Raw genomic sequence first — 21213 nt, forward strand, 5'->3', positions numbered from 1 at the left:
GTTGATAGTGTAAAAAATAATAATGAAAATTTCATTTGTTACAGTTTAGAAGGAGCGTACGGGATGTCTTAAAGCCTGAGCACAATGACCACTTTTTACTGAGATGGCTTCGAGGTAAGAATCAACTAGTCTTTGGCAATTAAACATTAGGTTAACTTAAACGACTTTTTTGTTTAATTAAATATCACAAATCTAAAGTCCATTATTTTTAAATGAGCTTATTATAAGTGCATGCGAATTTTCAATTATTCGGATTCAAATTCTATATTAAAATTAGACAATTTTAATTATGTTGCTAAGTAATAATTAATTTTATATTATCATCATCCATCATCATTTGTTTGTCTCTAATTATGCATTCGCTGTAGCCTTCTTTGGACTGAAGCAGCGCAAAAGGTCTGTCTAAATGGCTAGAAGAACATAGAGGTGGAACGTAATTCGTCTTTATGAGAAAGTAACGTGCATAACTATTTTAGCCTACAAATTGTACCAAAATGAATACTCCACATCCAATGCTGGCTCGAAATGAGTCTTTAGGGTGTGTGACGTGTGTGTGTAATATTTACATATATGAACCAAGATACTGCTAAGGGGTAGGGGTAGGTATGGTCGTCTCCATTGGCGTGTCTAGGATTATTTCCTAAGGTGGTCCTGGCAACAGACATAAAGTCTAATCATAATAAAATTCCATATCGGTAGCCCAGAATCTTACGGTGGCCACAGGTCCATTCTAGGGTGGGCACGACCCCTCTATATACGCCTATGGTCGTATCCAGTGATACTCGGACTCGGCTAAGGTAGTTAATTGGACAAATGAGGTTGGTTGGTTGAGTGTATTCAGACCCTGACGCCATTTAAAAATTGTATTTATGTAATCCAGCGTGGTTTAAAAAACTTATCTATAATTTTTAGGTACTAATTTAATGCACATTTTTTAATAAAAAATGTCATAATTATAATATTATGCATTATTCGCATAATCATTATGTAGATTAGGTAATGAGAAACTTAAATCTACAACGGTACATTAACCACGAGATGAAGGTCCATATAATAATAAACATTTGATGACTTTAATGGCACAAACAAATAATAATGATAATGTTTTTGCTTAGTAACCTTTTAAGCGTGTGAAGTCTGTAGGTACATCATATTATTAAAATATATTATGGTATACCTTATCATAATTCATCATTATTAACAACCCATATTTGACTTACTGTTGAGCACGAGTCTCCTCTCAGAATGAGAGGGGTTAGGCCTACGCTGGCCAAATGCGGATTGGCGGACTTCACACACGTAGGAATTAAGAAAATTCTCAGATAAGCATTTCGTCGCGATGTTTTAGCTTCAACGTTTGAGACACGTGATATTTAATTTCTTTAAATGCACTTATCTGTAAAATTGGAGGTGCATGTCCCGGACCGGATTCGGACCTACGATTTCCGAATCGAAGGCAGAGATCCACTGGGCTATCACGTCTCTGTATACCTAATAAATTAATAAATAAATAAAATTATCATTTTGTTTGGGTCAGATACCCTTGTAGTAGGTTCTAGTATTTTTTGTGTTTTTATAATTTGCCTCCTATAGGCTACGGGCACAGTAAAAATTGTCTATATTCTGTGCTACGGGCTAGCGACGCTCTTTCCACTGAGGGGATTGTTACTAGAAAATATAATCCGACCTATCCCTTAAAAAGCCAGGCATCTGTAAAACGGGAGTTGTGCCCAAGAGGCTTTAGTAAAGCTACGACCATACCAACAACAACAACGCCCTATGTTCGATGCCGCTAGAAACCAGTCATACCGAGGTCCGAGTCTCATAGGAGACGCCCTTAGAGAGCCGGTCCGTCCTCTATCTTTATTTCAGCCTTCGGGCCACATCAGGCGATGCTTCTGCGCTCGCCCAACCCCCCCGGTGACGCCGTAGTGGTTCCGCAGGGAGCTATCGGCACCTACTCAGACAGAAAAAAAAAGAAACCAGTCAGGCATACGAGTTGAATAAACTATACCCTTTAAAGTCTGCCCACTACCACATTGCATCGTGATTTAAAATCAAGTGAGATCCCTTAGTACTTAGTAGATTTATTGTAACAAACCTTAAGCGTGACCGTATCGCCGTCATGATTGTTTCTGTCGCCAAAGAGTGCCAAAGAGATATAGCTGTTTTCAGGCTGAAGGGTTACAAGCAATGATAATTTAATACTATAGACACAGAAAACATATTATGCTATAGATCGGTTACGTCCCTACAAAGTCATCGCAAAAAGTGATCCGAATAATAGGCTACAAAACTAAGCGAGCGCACGGCTACAGAGAACATGCACAATTTTGTCTTTAATTCCATTATTTATTTATGTATATAAGTATATATAGTTTTTACACTTCCTGAACACACTGCTCGGCATTGTAGACAATATTTAGGTATTATTTGTTTAAATAACGGTCATTGTTGACCACAACTAACATTGAGATGTGGTCTTCTTTTGAGTGCCTGATTTTTCATGACCTAGTAACACATCTAACTATTATAAGACTAAAAAGTGATTACAAATATAAGAAAGCTAATGTCGAACAAAGGTTACGTTTCACAACACTTGTCAGGACAACTTAATTAACAAATCAAACTGTAACCAAAATAAGACCCTAGAATGACAGAGAATGACCTTGAGTGGAGTCACGTACTTGTGAACGATGTGTGTAGGGTTAAAGGTACCTTTGACTGATATCAAACACTCCCCTTTTCCACTCAAGTCACTCTCCCCGCCTATTCCAAGTAACCCATAAAGAATTACACAACAAGAGATGTGGACGGACGCCACGAGCACACTGAAGCCAACACGATATCGATCGTCATATCCGTCACAGACTACTATTTCTAACACTAAACGGCGATAACATAACAGTATTTAACATCATTAGTTACAAGCATATTAGACCTAACACGTATTAATCGGTGCATGGGCAGTGCAGGCGTGAACTTCATAGATGCAAAAACACTGCTTACCCAGAAAACTTATTACAAACTATTGAAAATTTTCAGTACACAGTGTAGCGTGCATACCTTGGTTAAAACATAGTAGCATATATTTCTAGACGAGATGTTACTCTTATACCGGCTTTTGTTTTTCCATGTCTTACCAGTAAAATATGGTACGCTATGGTATACAAAGGTTTTTGTATTAAGAACTATTTGTTAAAACGTTCTAAGAACAAATCTTGATATGTATTTAGAAGTATCTCGAAAAACAACGTGTTTGATTTGTATTTACTCGTAAATATAGAACCAGTATTAAGGAGGTTAAGCAAATTCGCCGGTGCAATTAACATTGGCATTGAAAAGTACTTGATGCTTGTGTACTTGAGGCAATAACCAATGGCCTGTAAGGATATTGTGTATATACCTGTGTGTTTTCAAAAAGTTGTTCTTTTTTGAACAAGGTAATAAAAAGACCTTTGTAGGTACTCATTAAAGTTTCTAAATGAAGGTAGGTGCATATTTTTGTTACATTTATCATAATTATGATCTTGGTAATTAAAGTACAGTTGATTACCAAGTTGAAGTACTTAGTTATTAACCAAGTTATTTGGACGCTATCGATAAATAAGCTGACACAATGTAGGTACCTATATGGTAAACAACATAAGTCCTACCAAGCTACCAACAGTAGAAATCTATGCATTTAGGTAGAAATTACTTGTATTAGGTAGGTATTTACTACTATCACACAATTAGAATGATTTTCTTTTATTTCAGCCAGGCAATGGAACCCAGAGGCGGCTGAAAAAATGCTGAGAGATGTAAGTTTAAACTTCTTTCTACATTTTTTATCCCTCACTGAAAACATAACGAGCGCCGATCCCTTGTAAAGTGTTTTTCAGATAGCATGGGTTCGGTGAGTCGCCTGTATGACGTTCATAATACGTACTAATATCGTGAATCGAATTGTCACCGTACCCATGCTATCTGAAAAACACTTGAAGTGTCCATCCAGTGCTCTTTTGTTAGGACTTTTCAATTAAAGAACAATTATTATGCGTACGCCCACTGTTTATTTGAAGATAATTAGATTAGTGAAAAATACAATGTCACACATTACTAACCGCTAACAAGGAAGAGGTAAGACGCCACAACATGGCGGACCAACAGAGTTGCCAACCTTAAAATTATATTATTGGTACGTTCACATCTTTGTTCTGTGTCCACCTTGCCTGGGTAAGATAAAGGGTTAGAATAAAATTTTTAAAAGCCCCCGATTGTCATGAAATTACTCGATCAAGTCATCAATATTCTCTTTCGCGCTTTCATTTGAGACCTACTCAAGTAAGATATTTGCAGACATTCAGTTAGTCTTCCCCCACTTTCACCCCTCACAACTTTTAAACGGCTGAACTAATTTTCACCAAACATGTCTAAGAACACTCGGACATAAGTCACCTTTAATACAAAAAAACTAAATATACATCGCTTCATCCATTTTGGTGCTATGTGCCACAGCCACAGACAGACTGACAGTTTTTGCGTCGAGGATTAATAAATTGAAACATTTTCATTTCAAGCTAGTATTTACTTTCTCTGTGAGCTTTCTTTGTGGGCTTGCACCTAGAAATGCGGTAAAGGTAGTACATACATACCTACTAGTAGGTACATACCTACAAGATCGTGGAAAGCGAATCGAAAATGTTACTCAAGGAGCATTGCACTGAGCACTATACATAGAATTCTACATTTCTACCCTAATATTATAAAAAGGAAAGGTTTGTTATTTTGGATGTAACGAATAAACCCAAAAACTTCTAAACCGATTTGAATAATTCACCGTTAGAAAGCTACATTATTAGGGAGTAGGTATCCATAGTCTATAATATTTTATCCTCGTGTTCCTACTGGAATGGGAACCACACGGGTAAAACCGCATAGTTTCGCTAATCTTAAATATCTTCTGGTCATCGGGTGCTTTTATTACTGGTCACTGGATTTGAATCACGTAGGGATTTCACGTTCACATGCAGTTCGGTTGTATCGATTGTGAGCTTCTCGAACTTCATATTTAATTTAGTCATCGAATACATAATAGTGGAAGGTTTACTTTAATTTAATCTATAGGTATTAATAAAATACAGCTGAAGAGTTTCATTGTTTGTTTGCTTGAACGCGCTAATCTCAGGAACTACTGTTCCGATTTATAAAATTCTTCAGTGTTATATAACCCATTTATCAAGGAAGGGTATAGGCTATTTATATTATCCCCGTTTTCATCAGGGAACGGGAACGGGAACACTTATAAAATATAATTATATAATTATTATTATATAATATAAATATAATATTATATATTTATTTATTATTATATAATATAAATATAATATGAAATTCTGCACAATTCTATTTACAGTCAATGAAGTGGCGTGAAAAATGGGGCGTGGATACAACCCTGGCGACCTGGACACCGCCCTCTGTGTTAGAGCAGCACTTCCCGAGTGGCAGTACTGGATTTGACAAAGAAGGTTCACCATGTAAGTCGACGCTCACTGTACCGAACTACCTATCTACTCCTAAGCCCTCATTCGCACGAGAGTTTTTTTAAGAGACGTTAAAAAGCGTCCAAATACAACAAATGCATTCCCAAGTAGCTATATGTTCACACGAAAGTGTTTTTAAAACACGACTTTTTTATCGAGTAGTGTTGCATTTTCAATTTTGTGCGTTGGAAATATACCTTCATACTATACTCTACGCCCGCCAACGCTGGGTTTTAGGGCATCGCTTTTTTAACTCTCGTGCGAATGAGGCCTAACTCTGAAATTCATTCGTATTTGGCGGTGAGTAGAAAAATAATTCTATTAAGTATTAATTTTTTACACTGAACTTCCACAAACCATTTTCGAAGCATGGTATTGCTACATTACAATCTACGAGTTCGCTGAACCGGGGTGTCAGTTTCGTTGTCTCTCTCTGACAGAAAAAGATAGAGATGAAACCGAAACTTGTACTCTCGAGATATAGAAACATCGACGATGTAAAGCGCTAGATCTAGATGAACAACCTATTAAAATAAACATCAAATCAACTGAGAAATGTCATCTACCCACTATACTGTTTGATATCCACGAAGGCTTGTCAGTAGGCACCAGATGACATTTGTTACATAGAACCACAATTTCGTATAGGTCAATTAACATACGTCAAAGTTAGTGAGTTAGCCTGCTAAATATTGGATAGAAGCAGGCGTTACTTAGCGGAAGTTGATCATGATTATATAATGATTTATTTATTTTGCTATCATCCGCGAAAAGTCGATGAACCCATGCGACAACGTCACCCAGGTCCGACAAAATACTCTCTACGTACGTTTCACCCCGAAACAACATCAACATCTCCTGAGGATGCTCCTGTTTCGGGGTGAAACGTACGTAGAGAGTATTTAGTTAGCCTGCTGTTTCATATCTTGAGAGTTTTACACGTGAAAATTTGTTGTTCCAGTAATAATAGTGCCTTTCGTGGGTTTGGATGTATGGGGCCTGCTGCACTCGGTGACGAGGACCGACATCATTCGCCTGGTGCTGGTGCACCTGGAGAACTACCTCACGCTCGCCAGGAAACAGGCGCAGACTCATGGACCCACTGCTCTTAAGGTATTCACTTACGGCCAGTTTTTCCATCGCAAGTAACAGTCAAAGTTACGTCATAAATCAAAAGTGACGGTCTTATTCACTGAAAAATAAAGTCTTCTTTACTACTCACTACTTTTACTGTTACTTTAGCTTTGCATGAAGAAATTGGCTGTTAGTGATTCATACGTACAAATAATATACATCATCATCATCATCAGCCGATGGACGTCCACTGCAGGACACAGGCCTTTTATACATTGGCGTATCTACTTCTAGGATTATTTCCTAGGTTGGACCTGGCCCCCCCAAATCAAGTCTATTGTTAGTATCATAATAAAATTCCATATCGGTTGCTCAGAATCCTAGGGTGGGCCAATTCTAGGGTAGAAACTACAAAAAGCCTGTTTGAAAAATTACAACCAAGCGGGAATCTATCACACAGGGCCGGCCCGTCCATACGGCGAACAGAACAGTCGCTTCAGGCACCAAATCCTAGAGAGCGCCTAAATGATAATCCTAGTCAACCGTAGACGGTACTGCGCCTGATTTTCAATTCGCCACCCCAGAGTATGGTTCGCGTTCCATTCTTACTTTACACATGAGTATAAAAGTTTTTGGTATAGGTATCTGCATATTATTAGCAGCAAAGAGGAGAGGAGCCATAATTGGATCTCGCTCCATTTTAAAATTTACTACGGGGCGGCGCTAATCACAGACGTTTTTAATTTATACGAAAACTGGGGCTATTCGTATTTAATAACAAATGAAAAACCTACCGCGTGTAGATACCGATGTGGCTGGTTGTATGTTTATAATAGAACGTGACAAAAAACCATGCATGTCAATGCCGTGTGAACCTAGCCTTAGTGGTAAACTTAAGTGCATCCGTTTTACTTGAGTGACGAGTCAGTGACTCATTACGCGGACTATTATTATTTACTAGCGGACGTCCTCGACTTCGCACAAATCCCGTGGGAATCATGGATTTTTCTGGAATAAAAAGTAGCGTATACCTATTGCTCCTCCTCTATCTACCAATAAAAGCCCGTTTAAATCGGCCATTCCACAAATTAGCCCGGACTAGTCGCTTAGTTTGCCTAAATCGGCAAATCCCGATATCATTACGGCGATAGCTACGCCCCTGGCCCGGACAAACATATAGGCGAAAATTTTCAAAAAAAGCTCATTTATGTTTTGGTGTCATGTAAAAAATCGCAGACAGACACTTTGGACGTTAGGGTCCTAAGGTGCCGAAATGGCGACCCCCACCAGGTGGATATCAAGCGAGTCGCAGGGTTGCGCCGGGTGCAGTAGGCTCACGATCGTGATGTTTGGAAGTCCATACAAAAGGCCCATGTCCTGCAATTGCCGTCCATCGGCTGATATGATGATGATGATGACGACGACGACGACGACGACGATGACGATGACGATGATGATGATGATGATGATGATGATGATGATGATGATGATGATGATGATGATGATGATGATGATGATGATGATTATAAGCCTCAATATTCGTCACAGGTAACAGTCCTGTTCGACCTGGAGGGATTCAGCATGCGGCAGTACGCGTGGAAGCCGGCTGCGGAGATGGTGTTTACTATGCTGCAGATATACGAGGCCAACTATCCCGAGATACTGAAGATTTGCTACATTGTTAACGGTAGGTACATTTTTCCCTCATTTCTATATATATTTTTTTTTAACAATGTTACAAAATGTTTTTACAGTAATTCTGTAGGCACGTAACTTACCTAAAAGTATAAAATCTTTGCCCGGCGGCCGTTCGCATACAAAAGCAATATCCTAAAGGAAATTCTAGATTTTCCTTTAGAATATTCCTTATTCTCTTTTTTATTAACTTCATTACGCTTGACGTACCTAGAATTTTGCACTCGAAATAATTTATCAATTTAGATTATCACCGTGTAGGTACAAATATTAAAAGAAATAGGTAGGTAGCATTGTTTGTGTAGCTTATAATGTTTATTGATGATGACTACTTACATAATTTTACGATGTAAAAACAATTTACAAATTAACTACTACGGATAATTATATAATGATGAACTTCCGCAAAGTAACGCCTGCTTCTATCCAATATAATACGGATAATACAGTTCTGAGCCTTTCCGAGCTATTCAAATTCAAAATTCATTTATTTCAAGTAGGCGTAGGTTACAATAACTTTAGAATCGTCACTCTATCCGTTTGTAGTAAAATAACTCTAATAGTGACGGGTTCGGAAGGCAGGATCGCAATATATAGATAGAAAAACGTACTAATTACTTATTTGGGAAGATAAGATACCTATGTCAATTTATAGCCTCAATAGGTCAACGTTAAGAGATGTCGGACTCATCACCGGTGGTGGTTCGATCCCTGCCCCGTTGGTCTATTGTCGTACCCACTCCTAACACAGTCTTTCCCGACTAACTGCAGGGGAATGGGAATATTGGTCATATTTAAAAAGATATGGCAAATATACTTTTATAAAAAAAAAATAACAGTTAACTAAGCCTTTTTGTAAAATATCAATACACCTAATTTCAGCTCCAAAAGTATTCTCGCTGGCCTTCAACGTGATCAAAAAGTTCATGCATGAGTACACGATCTCCAAGATCCGCATCTACGGCAGCGACAGTAAGAAGTGGCAGGCGCAAGTGCTCACCATGGTGGACAAGGATCAGCTGCCACAGCACTATGGCGGCAGCATGGTTGATGAGAATGGCGACCCTAGATGCAGTTCTATTGTAAGTGTAACAATATGCCTAATTGGTGTATACCTAAGCTTTGTTTTTGCCACGGTCAAATATCTAAATATGGTTGTTACGATATTGGTTTCACTATAGGTTACCTACGCGCACTACAGATTTGATGGTAAACATGATCGTGTGTGGCTGGCGTAAGACGCGAGCCTAAATATTTAGGCCCGCTTGAATTTCTGAAACTAGGTCAAAGTTCATTGACTTTATAATTACGTAACAATGAAATAGGATGTTTAAATCTTTACTACAATTGTTTAAATTTTTTTTCGTGTGAATTTGTTTTAGATCATTCTTAATATAACTCAGCAATTCCTTCCATTGGACACATAAATGTCGCGGTGGCTTATAGACGCGGCTACGGGCACAATCTAATATATAAAATTCTCGTGTCGCGGTGTTCAAACTTGAACTCCTCGGAAACGGCTCGACCGATTTTGATGAAATTTTTTGTGCATATTCAGTAGGTCTGAGAATCGGCCAACATCTATTTTTCAAACCCCTAAATCCTAGGATAGGGTAGTGGTAGGGTAGAGGTATGGTATAGGGATAGGGTAGGGGTAGGGTAGCGGTAGGGTAGGGGTAGGGTAGCGGTAGGGTAGGGGTAGGGTAGGGGTAGGGTAGGGTAGTGGTAGGGTAGGTTTATGGTATAGGGATAGGGTAGGGGTAGGGTAGTGGTAGGGTAGTTGTAGGGTAGGGTAGGGTAGGGGTAGAGTAGAGGTAGGGTAGGGGTGGGGTAGGGGTAGGAGTATGGTAGTGTAAGGTAGGGATAGGGAAGAAGTGCAAATAAATAAATTAATAAGTCAAAGCGAAGCTTGAGCGAGTCCGCTAGTGTACCTATAATATGATTATTTTTATAATATAACTCTCTTTCGTAACTAAACATTTTTTTTTTCAGGTTAAACCTGGTGGTAAAGTCCCAAAGAAATATTACGCGCGTAACATGCAGAACGAGGCGAAGAAAGAATACACGAAAGTGACTGTAAAGACTGGAGACAAGCACTGCGTAGACCTCTTGTGCGCGGATGGCGATAGTGTGTTAAGGTGGGTTTGGAGAAATGTTTATTTTTTTTCTAGATTATTTAGGGTAAAACCCTTGGAGTCAGTGGCGTACTTCAGGGGATAAATGGTACAGTGCCCAGGGACCCTCAAGCTCAGAAATCTCAAAACCTTAACAGAAAATCTTAATCGAACTGAACTGAAATAATTAAGACAGGTTGCAACCCGACCTCAATCATGGTAACTCTGTTGACAGAAATTCGAAAAATAAACGAGTACCTTCTAATCATATGGAAAGTATTTGTAAATGTGAATTACAATAGTGGGATCTTGAGGTTTAGATGGGCGGGAAGAATCACTTGGACGAAGAAGGGCAGTGTTTAGTTAAAGGACATCCTTAACCCTACATCTATCGGTCACAAGTCCGGGACTTCGCTAAAGCTCTGCCTCTCGAGGGATTATTGGTAACATTCTTGATAGGAATTATTAGACCCGATAGGCTTTCATTCAATAATTCAGATGTCTACTATTAATACTTATTACAAACACGATAGTATTGGTAACATTCCTGATAGGAATTATTAGACCCGATAGGCTTCATTCAATAATTCAGATGTCGACTATTAATACTTATTACAAACTCAATAGTTTGTATGGATGTTTGTTACCCTTTAACGCAGCAACTACTGAACAGATTTGGCTGAAATTTGGAATGGACAACGTTTTGGTTTTTGGATTTGTCGTCCGCTAGTATATTCAATAATTTCCCAAATTACAGATGGGAATTCGGTGTGGAAGGCCACGACATCAAGTTCTCGATAAAGAGGCGAGATCAGGACGGCAACGAGACCGTGGTGCACGAGCCGCGCAAGGTGTCTGAGGGACCGCCCGACGTCGGCGTGCTCTCCGTCAGCGGCCCAGCCACTTGTACGTTGCATACAATGACCTCTTATAATAAAAGGACAATCATGTAGAAAATGTCACTTAAAAACTGGCCAATTTTGCTTTGGCAGATTTAGAATTATAGATAAAAAAAAATATACCTATAATAGTCGAATATTCAATAACATCCCAAATTCAGATTGAATTTGCAAATACGACTAGGTACTTAAATTGAGTGCCAAGAAGTTGTGTTTGGCACTCATTGAGTGGGGACGTTTTTTGGTCGCTGATTGTACATCCACTTTTTAATAGGAGGTCAATGGTTGCATCCTTTATCATCTTTTTTCTTTCCTTTACAATTACTTGCTTGGAAAAGTTATTTTTGCTAAGCAAAAGTAAAATAAAACCGGCCAAATGCAAGTCGGACTCGCGTTCGAGTTTATCAATTAGGTATCTATAAAAAATGCAAAAAAAAAATCACGTTTGTTGTATGGAAGCTCCTTAAATATTTGTTTTATTAGGTTTTTTAGTATTTGTTGTTATAACGGCAATAGCATCACGATTCATGAGATTCAGCCTGGTGACGGACGGACGGTTTTTTTTATTCTTTTCAAAGATAGCCGTTGACAATCTCAGTTGATAGTAAGTGATGATGCAATCTAAGATGGAAGCGGGCTAACTTGTTAGGAGGAGAATGAAATTCCACACCCCTTTCGGTTTCTACACGAGTGTGTAGAATAAAATTGGTGGAGTCTTAGTAATAGGGTCACTAGAACTAAGCCGGTCAAACAGCGAGGCTTGCGCTAGTGAGAAGTCGCAAACATAGATTTTTTTTTTTAAGAAATTCTTATATATAAAACCCTCTTTTATTCTATGTCTATACTCTATACTAATGTATAAAGCTGAAGTGTTTTTTGTTTGTTTGATTGAACGCGCTAATCTCAGGAACGACTGGTCCGATTTGAAAAACTATTTCAGTGTTAGATAGCCCATTTATCGAGGAATATATTATCCCCGTACTCCTACGTGGACGAGAACCACGCGGGTGAAACCGCGCGGCGTCAGATATTCCTTTTTTATAAAAAAAAATGCGGCAGTAAGTATTTATAAAAAAAAAACATTTTTATTTACAGACTCAGTAATATTCGACAACAAGAACTCATTCCTGAGGAGCAAGAAGGTGTACTATGACGTCATCATATCTGTTCCGGAGAGAGATCTCAACATGAGCGACGAGCCGGAAGACTTGGAGGCGGCTAGTGCTGTAGCAGCTTCGTGAGACTTTATAGTGTTGAAATACCGTATATTATTGTATGATTCATCATATTTATGTTTCATTAGCATTAGCTCAATGGTTAAGGTGTCAGAAAACACTGATAGGTCACGGATTCGATCACGATTGAACCATTGTCCAAACGTTCTTTACGAATTATGATGTTCCTTGGAAAGGTAAAGAGACTATTGGTCATCAAACATAGATAATTTATATCCTTTTTTTATATTGTTTAGTGATTCATTACAGTTCGTGCGCTATAGCATGGTGCGGGTGACAGTTCATTTCAGTGTAATTGAAAGTTTGTCGTGACTGACTATATTAGTACGTATTATGAACGACATACGTTTCACTCTTGAAAGTTTGTCGCGATTCACAATATTAGTACTGACGTATTATGAACGTCGTATGGCAACTGTTACCCGCACCATGCTACATAGTATAGGCTTATATTATATTGAAGTTAAAGGATATATACATATTTAGTTTTATATATTATCAGCCTATTTTTATAGCCCATTGCAGGGAGCCGGCCTTCTCATGTAAGAATTTGAAGCCTAAAACACTGTTATTAAGCATTTTCACCGGTTGGTTAAAAATTATTAGTGAAAAAGTGGTTCAGCGTAGAGTGTAGGAATGTTAAAATAGTGCATTTTTTTAATAACAACGACACTACAATCAGTTGTCTAGTGACTTCTCAATCTACGCATTTACGCGTACACGTAAACGCGTAGATTGTATTTCACACTTAACTTGTATTTTTAACCGACTTCCAAAAAGGAGGAGGTTCTACGTTCGGCTGTATGTATGTTTTTTTTTTTTTTTTTTTTATGTATGTCCAGCGATAATTCTGTCATTTGTGGACCGATTTTGAAAATTCTTTTTTTGTTTTAAAGGGTATGATTCCAGGGTGGTCCCATTTTTTTCATGTCAGGATCTGATGATGGCATCCTGGAGAAAATGAGGGGAACTTTCGAAAGTTGTAGAGACAGCTAGTGCGTTTGTTAGTGTTTTCATAAGGTATTTTAAACCACTACAACTTTATGAAGGTTTGGAGTTGGTCTGATGATGGAGCCGAAGCACAGACGATGGAACTCGTCAAGGATTTACAGCAGTCACCTTTTGTTTGGGCTTGATTAATTTGTATTCATGAGTACTTTGCACCTATATGGGTTGTGACTGTATTAAGGGTCTGGTGATGAAGACGAGGGACAGTGAAGAGAACTCCTCGACGGTTCACAGTAGCTACCTTGTGTTTGGACTTGATAAATTTGTATTGATGAGAACTTACCACCTAGATGGATTGTGACTGTATTAAGGGTCTGATGATGAAGACGAGGGACAGTGAAGAGAACTCCTCGACGGTTCACAGTAGCTACCTTGTGTTTGGACTTGATAAATTTGTATTAATGACATCTTTCCACCTAGATGGTTTGTGACTGTATTAAGGGTCTGGTGATGAAGACAAAGCACAGTGAAGAGAACTCCTCGATGGTTCACAGTATCTACCTTGTGTTTGGACTTGATAATTTTGTATTGATAAGAACTTTCCACTTAGATAGGTTGTGACTGTACACACGCAGTAGGTATGCTAACACTAAAAATAAAAAAATAAAAATTTTAATAAAAAAATTCAACCGACTTCCAACTCAAAAAATAACTAACTAAAAAGCAAAAAATAACATCCTACCTATGTGCTACCTTCTGATCAGTTTGAAGGCGGTGCCAAGAGTGTCGTGTTTTAATTAAAGCTGTTTCTGAAAGAACCACAGAAATTTTGTAGTTTAAACGTGTTTAATTAAAACATCACTGGCTTGGCACCGCCTTCAAACTGATCAGAAGGTAGCACATAGGTAGGTTATTTTTTGCTTTTTAGTTAGTTATTTTTTGAGTTGGAAGTCGGTTGAATTTTTTTATTAAAATGTTTTTCTACACGCGCTTGTCTCTTGAGGAGTACCTGAGCCGGTGAATGCGTTATCGCGTTACGAAAAGTGTAATCTGGCGAGGCGAATGGACGTTTAGAAATTTTACTGCAGTCGTGTGATCTAAACACACTCTTTTTGTTTTTCTGCTTGTCCATTTTAGTGTTAACTTAGTAGCAAGTTAAACTAAAATTTAAACATTTGTATTGGACATTTAAAATGGCGTAACTCATACACAAATCTATCAAAACCTTGGCCAGTTTGATGATCTTTGTGGTTTTTAATCGTGCCTTACTGTATATTAGTATTTAAGTTATTATAAATAGCAACGCTTGCGCCCGTATTCATGAATTAAAGTATGCAGTGTCAAATATCATGCTAGGCAATGTCCACTATCCATACTAAAATATAACTTTAGTTCTAATAAATTTAATTTAATAATAAAATAGGTATAGGTATAAGTCTGGCAAGTTCTTTAATAACACTCCCATGATATGCGGGCGACGATGTGAAATCGTGCATGCGAGGAAGTGGGTTTTTCATTCATCGCTACACGCCCCCCCGGCCTGCGCGCAAACAACGGGAGTGTTACGAATTTGCCAAGCTATACCTGCTTATATCGCAACTAACGAACACTAAGAGCAGTAACTTGGCTTCTGTTACGCCGCCCAAATTCGCACGAGAGTTTTTTTAACGAACGTTAAAAAAACGTTCAAATACAACAAATGCATTCCCAAATATATGTTCACACGACAGCGTTTTTAAAACACGACGCTTTTTATCGATTTAGGCGTTGGAAATAGACCTAGAATTAAATTAAGATACACTGCTCGATAAAAAAGAAAAATGTTTTAAAAAATGCTGTTGTGTGAACATATATTTGGATTTGTAGTATTTGAACGCATTTTTAACGTCCGTCAAAAAAACTCTCGTGCGTATGAGACCTTACTGTTATATTAATTTGTTATTTCTATTTCTATCTTTAAACGAAATGTACCCAACATTCTATTTAATAATAGAAAACTTTCACAGTAATTCGTAGACCTAACTTTAATCGCCTACTTTACATTTTTAGACAAAATAAAAATTGCTTTTGGTTGGACTGACATTATAAATAGTACTAATTCTGAATACGGTTTAGGCTCTTAGAATTGCTCATAATTGCTAGTTTCATACAATAATAGGTACATACTTTTTAAGTGAATGGTGAGGCATACTCTGTGATAAATATTTGTTTGGTGTATCTATGATCGTTGTTTGGTGTGGTTTCTTTTATACATAAAGATACATACTCACATTATACTATGTAAATATTTTCTACATAATACGTAGGTGTAGGTTTGACCTTCCAATTAAAATAGCTCGCCATGTAGGGTGAAAGAGAACTAATTTCTGCCATTACCTTACATAGTCTGGCAAGTTTGATGATATGCGGGCAACAGGGGGAAATCGTGCGTGCGAGGAAGTGACGTGCATCAATCGTGGGTTTTCATTCATCGCTACACGCCCCCCGGCCCGCGCGGAACATCGAGAGTGTTACGAACGAAGTTGCCAAGCTATAAGCACATTCTGCTAAAAATACTAGTGGCGCCCCCAATCCAGGTCTTTTATTTCTGGTCAAGCTATACCTACCTAATATGTATGATGGTAATGACTAGTTCTAAGATTTTAAAACAATTTCAGCATTTTACCAACACTAGGTATATTATTATAGACATCTTTTGTATTTTTAAAGTTGACAATTATTATTAAAACGTAGTTTTTAAGTGTTGATTTTAATATCTAATGGTGGCAATTTGACAGAAAAACGTACCTACCCCCTGTAGGTACTTTTTTTACATTGTAGTAAGTCAGTTCTTTTATGAATTAAATATTAAGTATTTAAAGTTTAATAGTATAACTGGTTAAAAAATATGAATTGTATTTATGTGTCAATTAGCAAAACGCCATAAATGTGTGTGTTCAAGTTATTTTAAAATATTGATATAAGATGGGTTATTTTTCCATTTAAATCATTGCTGATAATACCATCTTATATTCAATGTTGGCAACCACATGTTACAGCTCATAAAATGTAGACAAAAAGAAGATTATTCAATAGAACCACAAGAAAGTGCCTTGTAATCGACTTTAGAAGCAATAAAAGTACTATTGTACTATGATCAAGGGTACAAAGACTTATTTAATTTTGACACCTGCCATCCGTCTGGAGTGACATATTTTTTTCAAACAAATAAATAAAATTAAAATAATTTAAATATATACGCTACAAATAAACCAAATCAAATAGAAACAGTAAAATGAATTTGAAGAACATTATAAACCACAGAAAATATGCGACGAGTTGGCGGCCAGAGCACCAGCGCACGAAATAACATCGTCATATCGTCGTCGACGTCGCCGTCGTCGTCTGACGAATTTAAGACCCCGCCAACATCTGCGGGGGATGAGACACCCGTGCGGACGACTCATCGGGGTGTCACCACACGACGACGGCAACACCAACAACAACAGCAACAACACCAGCAGGATGTCGACGAGATACCACTACCGGAGAGCTTGGATCAAGAGGGGCTGCGGGCTCCTGTGAGTGCTCCCGCTACCGGTGGTGTAGTGCGTCGCATGAGATGGTCTCGTCCACTCAATGAGAGCGTCATGCGAGCGTACTATGGGGCGACAGAGGGGGGAACTAACCTTACTGCGTACCGGTCAAGGATGTTGTCTATGTTTCAGACTCTTGAGCCAACAGTGACCGTGACTGCGCAGCGACTATCGGATCAGGTGCGAGCAATCCAGCGACGTCATCTGCTAGATGAAGCTCACCTTGAACGACTGCGCTCTACTTCAGTACAAATCGATACCATCCGTAGCTTACCTCAGCAAACATTGCAGACCAACATCCCAGAGGTGCTACAGGATGGTATCGATATGCAAGTAAGTAGCCAGAATTATGAGCAATTGAGGAGAACTTTGGAGGATTCTATTGTGACATACAGGTACATGCCTCTTAATTTAAGACCAAAATTGCCTCGTTTGCCTGTACATAGACGAAATATGGCGTTAGTGGGGGTTCTAGATCAGATTTTAGGTGAATATCTCGTAACATCTGAGGACCTAAGTGATACGCATTCGATTCTATTCTGTGGAGCCGTTGCGGCGTGTCGTATTGCGGGTGTCAAATTCCCTGAACCACGCACGGCTCCGCAGAGGACGGGTCAAGCACCAGCTTGGCGGACCAGAATCGAAAGGCGTATCACACTGACTAGAACTCTCATAGCTAAGCTAATCTGCTTCAAGGAGGGCAACAATCGCCCTAGAGTTATGCGATTTGTGAATCAGGCTTTTGCTGGGACTGACACACATCCGTTCCAGTACTTGGCTTGTGTCACCGAACGCATTGACTTCTTGAAGCAGAAAGTCTATGCATGGGCACAACGCATTAGGCGTTATAAAGAGCGCATAGACCGGTATAATCAGAATAGAATCTTCCAAAGTGACCAACGGAAAGTGTACAGGAACTGGGAACGATCCAGTGCCTGTGTGATAGATGGGGAACCTCCGACTTCTGATGCTATGTCAGATTTCTGGCGTAGCATCTGGTCGGCCCCCGTAGGCCACACTGAAGGCGATTGGATGAGTACTGTCAAGGAAGAGTGTGCAATGGTGGAACAAATGATTCCGATATCCATTACTACAGAAAATGTAAGTTGTGCAATTCGTCCGGCGTCAAACTGGAAATGCCCAGGACCGGACGGATTGCACAACTTCTGGTTAAAATGGTTTCGTAGCGCCCATTCTATCTTGGCAGTGCAATTTCAAAATGCCATTGACACTGGATCGCTACCGGCATTTTTAACAACTGGTGTCACGTTCCTGCTACACAAATCCGGATGTACCACAGACCCCAAAAACTACCGACCGATAACATGCTTACCCACCATCTATAAGCTCCTTACATCCATTCTGTCATCAAAATTAACGATGCATATAAATGCAAATAATATTTTGGCCCCAACACAGAATGGATGTAAGGCCCGGTCTCGTGGTACAAAGGAACTTCTCCTCATAGACACTGCTATTTGCCAACAGGTTCGGCGAAACAGAAAAAATCTCACGGCTGCTTGGATAGACTACAAGAAGGCCTATGATTCGGTGCCTCATTCATGGCTCATGGAGGTCATGCGGTTGTACAAGGTCGATACAACACTATGCTCTTTTCTTGAGTCATGTATGAGACAGTGGATGACAGTTCTTCGTCACCCAGGCGCTTCTGAGTGTTCTGAATCGAATGAACTGATAGGGATTAGGCGAGGTATTTTCCAGGGCGATAGTTTGAGCCCTTTATGGTTTTGTCTAGCCCTTAATCCTCTCAGTACTTTACTGCGGGATTCAGGGCTAGGCTTTCGCCTTCGCAGGGGTGGTGAGCTCATATCTCACTTGCTTTACATGGATGACCTCAAGCTGTATGCATCAAAGCGTACAGACCTAGTGTCATTGCTGAAGATTACTCAAACCTTTAGCAATGACATAAGGATGGAATTTGGTGTAGACAAGTGTGCGGTCATCAATGTAGAGCGAGGAAGGATAGTGAGCTCCGAGAATATAGTTATTTCAGAAACTATCATTCTCAGATCACTCCTTGAAGGCGAGACCTATAAATACCTTGGAATGACAGAAGCACTTGGTATTGAGACAGGGAATATGAAACAGGTAGTGAAGGAACGCTTCTTTGGCCGCCTGAAAAAAGTCCTAAAAAGTCTTTTATCAGGCGGTAACAAGGTGCGTGCCTTCAATAGCTGGGTCATGCCCTTACTCATATACACTTTTGGCATTCTAAAGTGGACTCAAACCGAACTGGATTCCCTGGACTGTAAAGTCCGCAAACTGCTGACGTCATACCGGATGCATCACCCCCGTTCATCTGTAATGAGATTGTACATCCCACGCAAGTGTGGAGGACGTGGCTTATTAAACGCCAAGAACCTCCATAATCGTGAGGTGTGCAATCTCAGAGATCATTTTCTCAAGATGAATGTGAGTATGTTTCAGGATGTCGTTGCAGTGGATAAGGGACTTACCCCGCTATCCCTAGGCAAAGAGAACTGGCGCAAGCCTATAGTAATTAGTAACTCAGATCGTGTGGCAATATGGAAGAGCAAGGAGTTGCATGGACGATTCTACAAGGCCCTTACTGGGCCGGATGTAGATCAAATAACATCTGTATCTTGGTTGCAATTCGGTGACCTCTTTGGGGAAACCGAGGGTTTTGTCTGTGCAATTATGGACGAAGTTATAAAGACGAGAAACTACCGGAAACACATTATGAAAGATGGCACTCTAGACATCTGTCGAGCGTGTCATCGTCCTGGGGAGTCCCTCAGGCATATTGTGTCCGGGTGTTCTCACCTTGCTAACGGCGAATACTTGCACAGACATAATCAAGTAGCCAAGATAATCCACCAACAGCTTGCTCTTCAATATGACCTTATCGATTTTGAGATGCCTTACTATAGGTACGACCCAGCGTCAGTTCTTGAAAATAGCAGTGCATTGCTCTACTGGGACCGAACGATTATCACTGACAGGTATATTGTAGCCAATAGACCTGATATAGTGCTAGTCGATCGGTCAGTGCGTCGTGCAATAATTGTTGATATTACAGTTCCACATGACGATAATCTGGTTAAAGCCGAAAAGGAAAAAGTATCAAAATACTTGGACCTTGCTCACGAGATTACCGCCATGTGGAATGTTGAGTCAACTATTATTGTTCCGATAGTTGTTTCAGTCAATGGTCTTATAGCGAAAAGCTTCGACCAACACCTTAAGAAGCTTTCGCTTAACTGTTGGATCAAGAGTCGGATACAAAAGGCAGTGATTCTTGAGACGGCGCGTATTGTGAGGACGTTCCTCACTCTGGAGCCCTGACCACCGGTTGCTTGGGCACTCAAATGTCCCGCAGCGGGAGGGTGAATTTTTTTTATAAATTTTTAATAATGTTTTGTATTTTATACTTATATTGTTAAAAATTTAAAAAAAAGAAGTAATAAATAAATGAGAGAAAAAATAATAATAAAATGTTTTATTTAGCTGATTACAACACAAACATACAATATGAAATAAATAAAAAAAAACAATGAATAAAATTAACACATAATTAAAGTAAGACAAAAGTTTACAAAATAGTGACTGCACACCTTGGGTAGTGGCTCTGCAGAGCTTTGCTCCCTGGCGTGCGGTCTCTTCTTATATCTAGATTACACTTATGTTACAATTATTAAATCTACATTGCTTACATTCATGTTAATCTATACAGATAATCATTAAGTTTCATCAGCTAAAAAGGTTACTGCCTCAGCATAATGCTGCAGTGTTTGCAACTGCAGCGCTGATTTTCAGGCGCAACCTTTGGTGGCGTCACGACACGATAGGATAACGGTTGGTTCTCCTTCGCTTGTTGTTTTTAAGGTAAACATGTCTGGACCAAAACTATGAAATTCATAATATGTGTAATTCGATAAACTTGTAGGGGTAGTATATAAGACATCTAAGAAGTGTCTGTTTATTAATTCAGGGTCACTTAGGGAACTGGGGATTTCTTTCTCACCTTTTCTATTTATATCTAGAATGCTTTTAAAATTTTTCCATAACGCTATCGGATTCTTTTTATGTGTGTTTATGAAGTATTTAAAATATGCACTTTTTTCTGCTTCTGTTGCTTGGTAAACTATTTTCTTCAGTTCCTTATA

At 39.1% G+C, this 21213-nt stretch overlaps 2 protein-coding genes across 2 annotated transcripts in view; one reads left to right on the forward strand and one right to left on the reverse strand.

Moving 5' to 3' along the window:
- Positions 1-12751, forward strand: part of LOC112043655 (SEC14-like protein 2) — a 44880-nt gene extending 32129 nt beyond the window's left edge. The window contains exons 2-10 of the mRNA XM_024079170.2: positions 45-114; positions 3760-3803; positions 5399-5519; positions 6487-6638; positions 8148-8286; positions 9177-9376; positions 10287-10432; positions 11166-11314; positions 12403-12751. Of these exons, the coding sequence (XP_023934938.2) occupies positions 45-114; positions 3760-3803; positions 5399-5519; positions 6487-6638; positions 8148-8286; positions 9177-9376; positions 10287-10432; positions 11166-11314; positions 12403-12548 (1167 nt within the window). The 3' untranslated portion in view covers positions 12549-12751. The remainder of the gene's footprint in view (positions 1-44; positions 115-3759; positions 3804-5398; positions 5520-6486; positions 6639-8147; positions 8287-9176; positions 9377-10286; positions 10433-11165; positions 11315-12402) is intronic.
- The window catches only part of LOC112043700 (peptidyl-prolyl cis-trans isomerase G), a 244743-nt gene that overhangs the window by 164216 nt on the left and 59314 nt on the right, over positions 1-21213 (reverse strand). The window lies entirely within an intron of this gene.

Source organism: Bicyclus anynana, chromosome 5, assembly GCF_947172395.1.
Source record: "Bicyclus anynana chromosome 5, ilBicAnyn1.1, whole genome shotgun sequence".
NCBI lineage: Eukaryota > Metazoa > Arthropoda > Insecta > Lepidoptera > Nymphalidae > Bicyclus > Bicyclus anynana.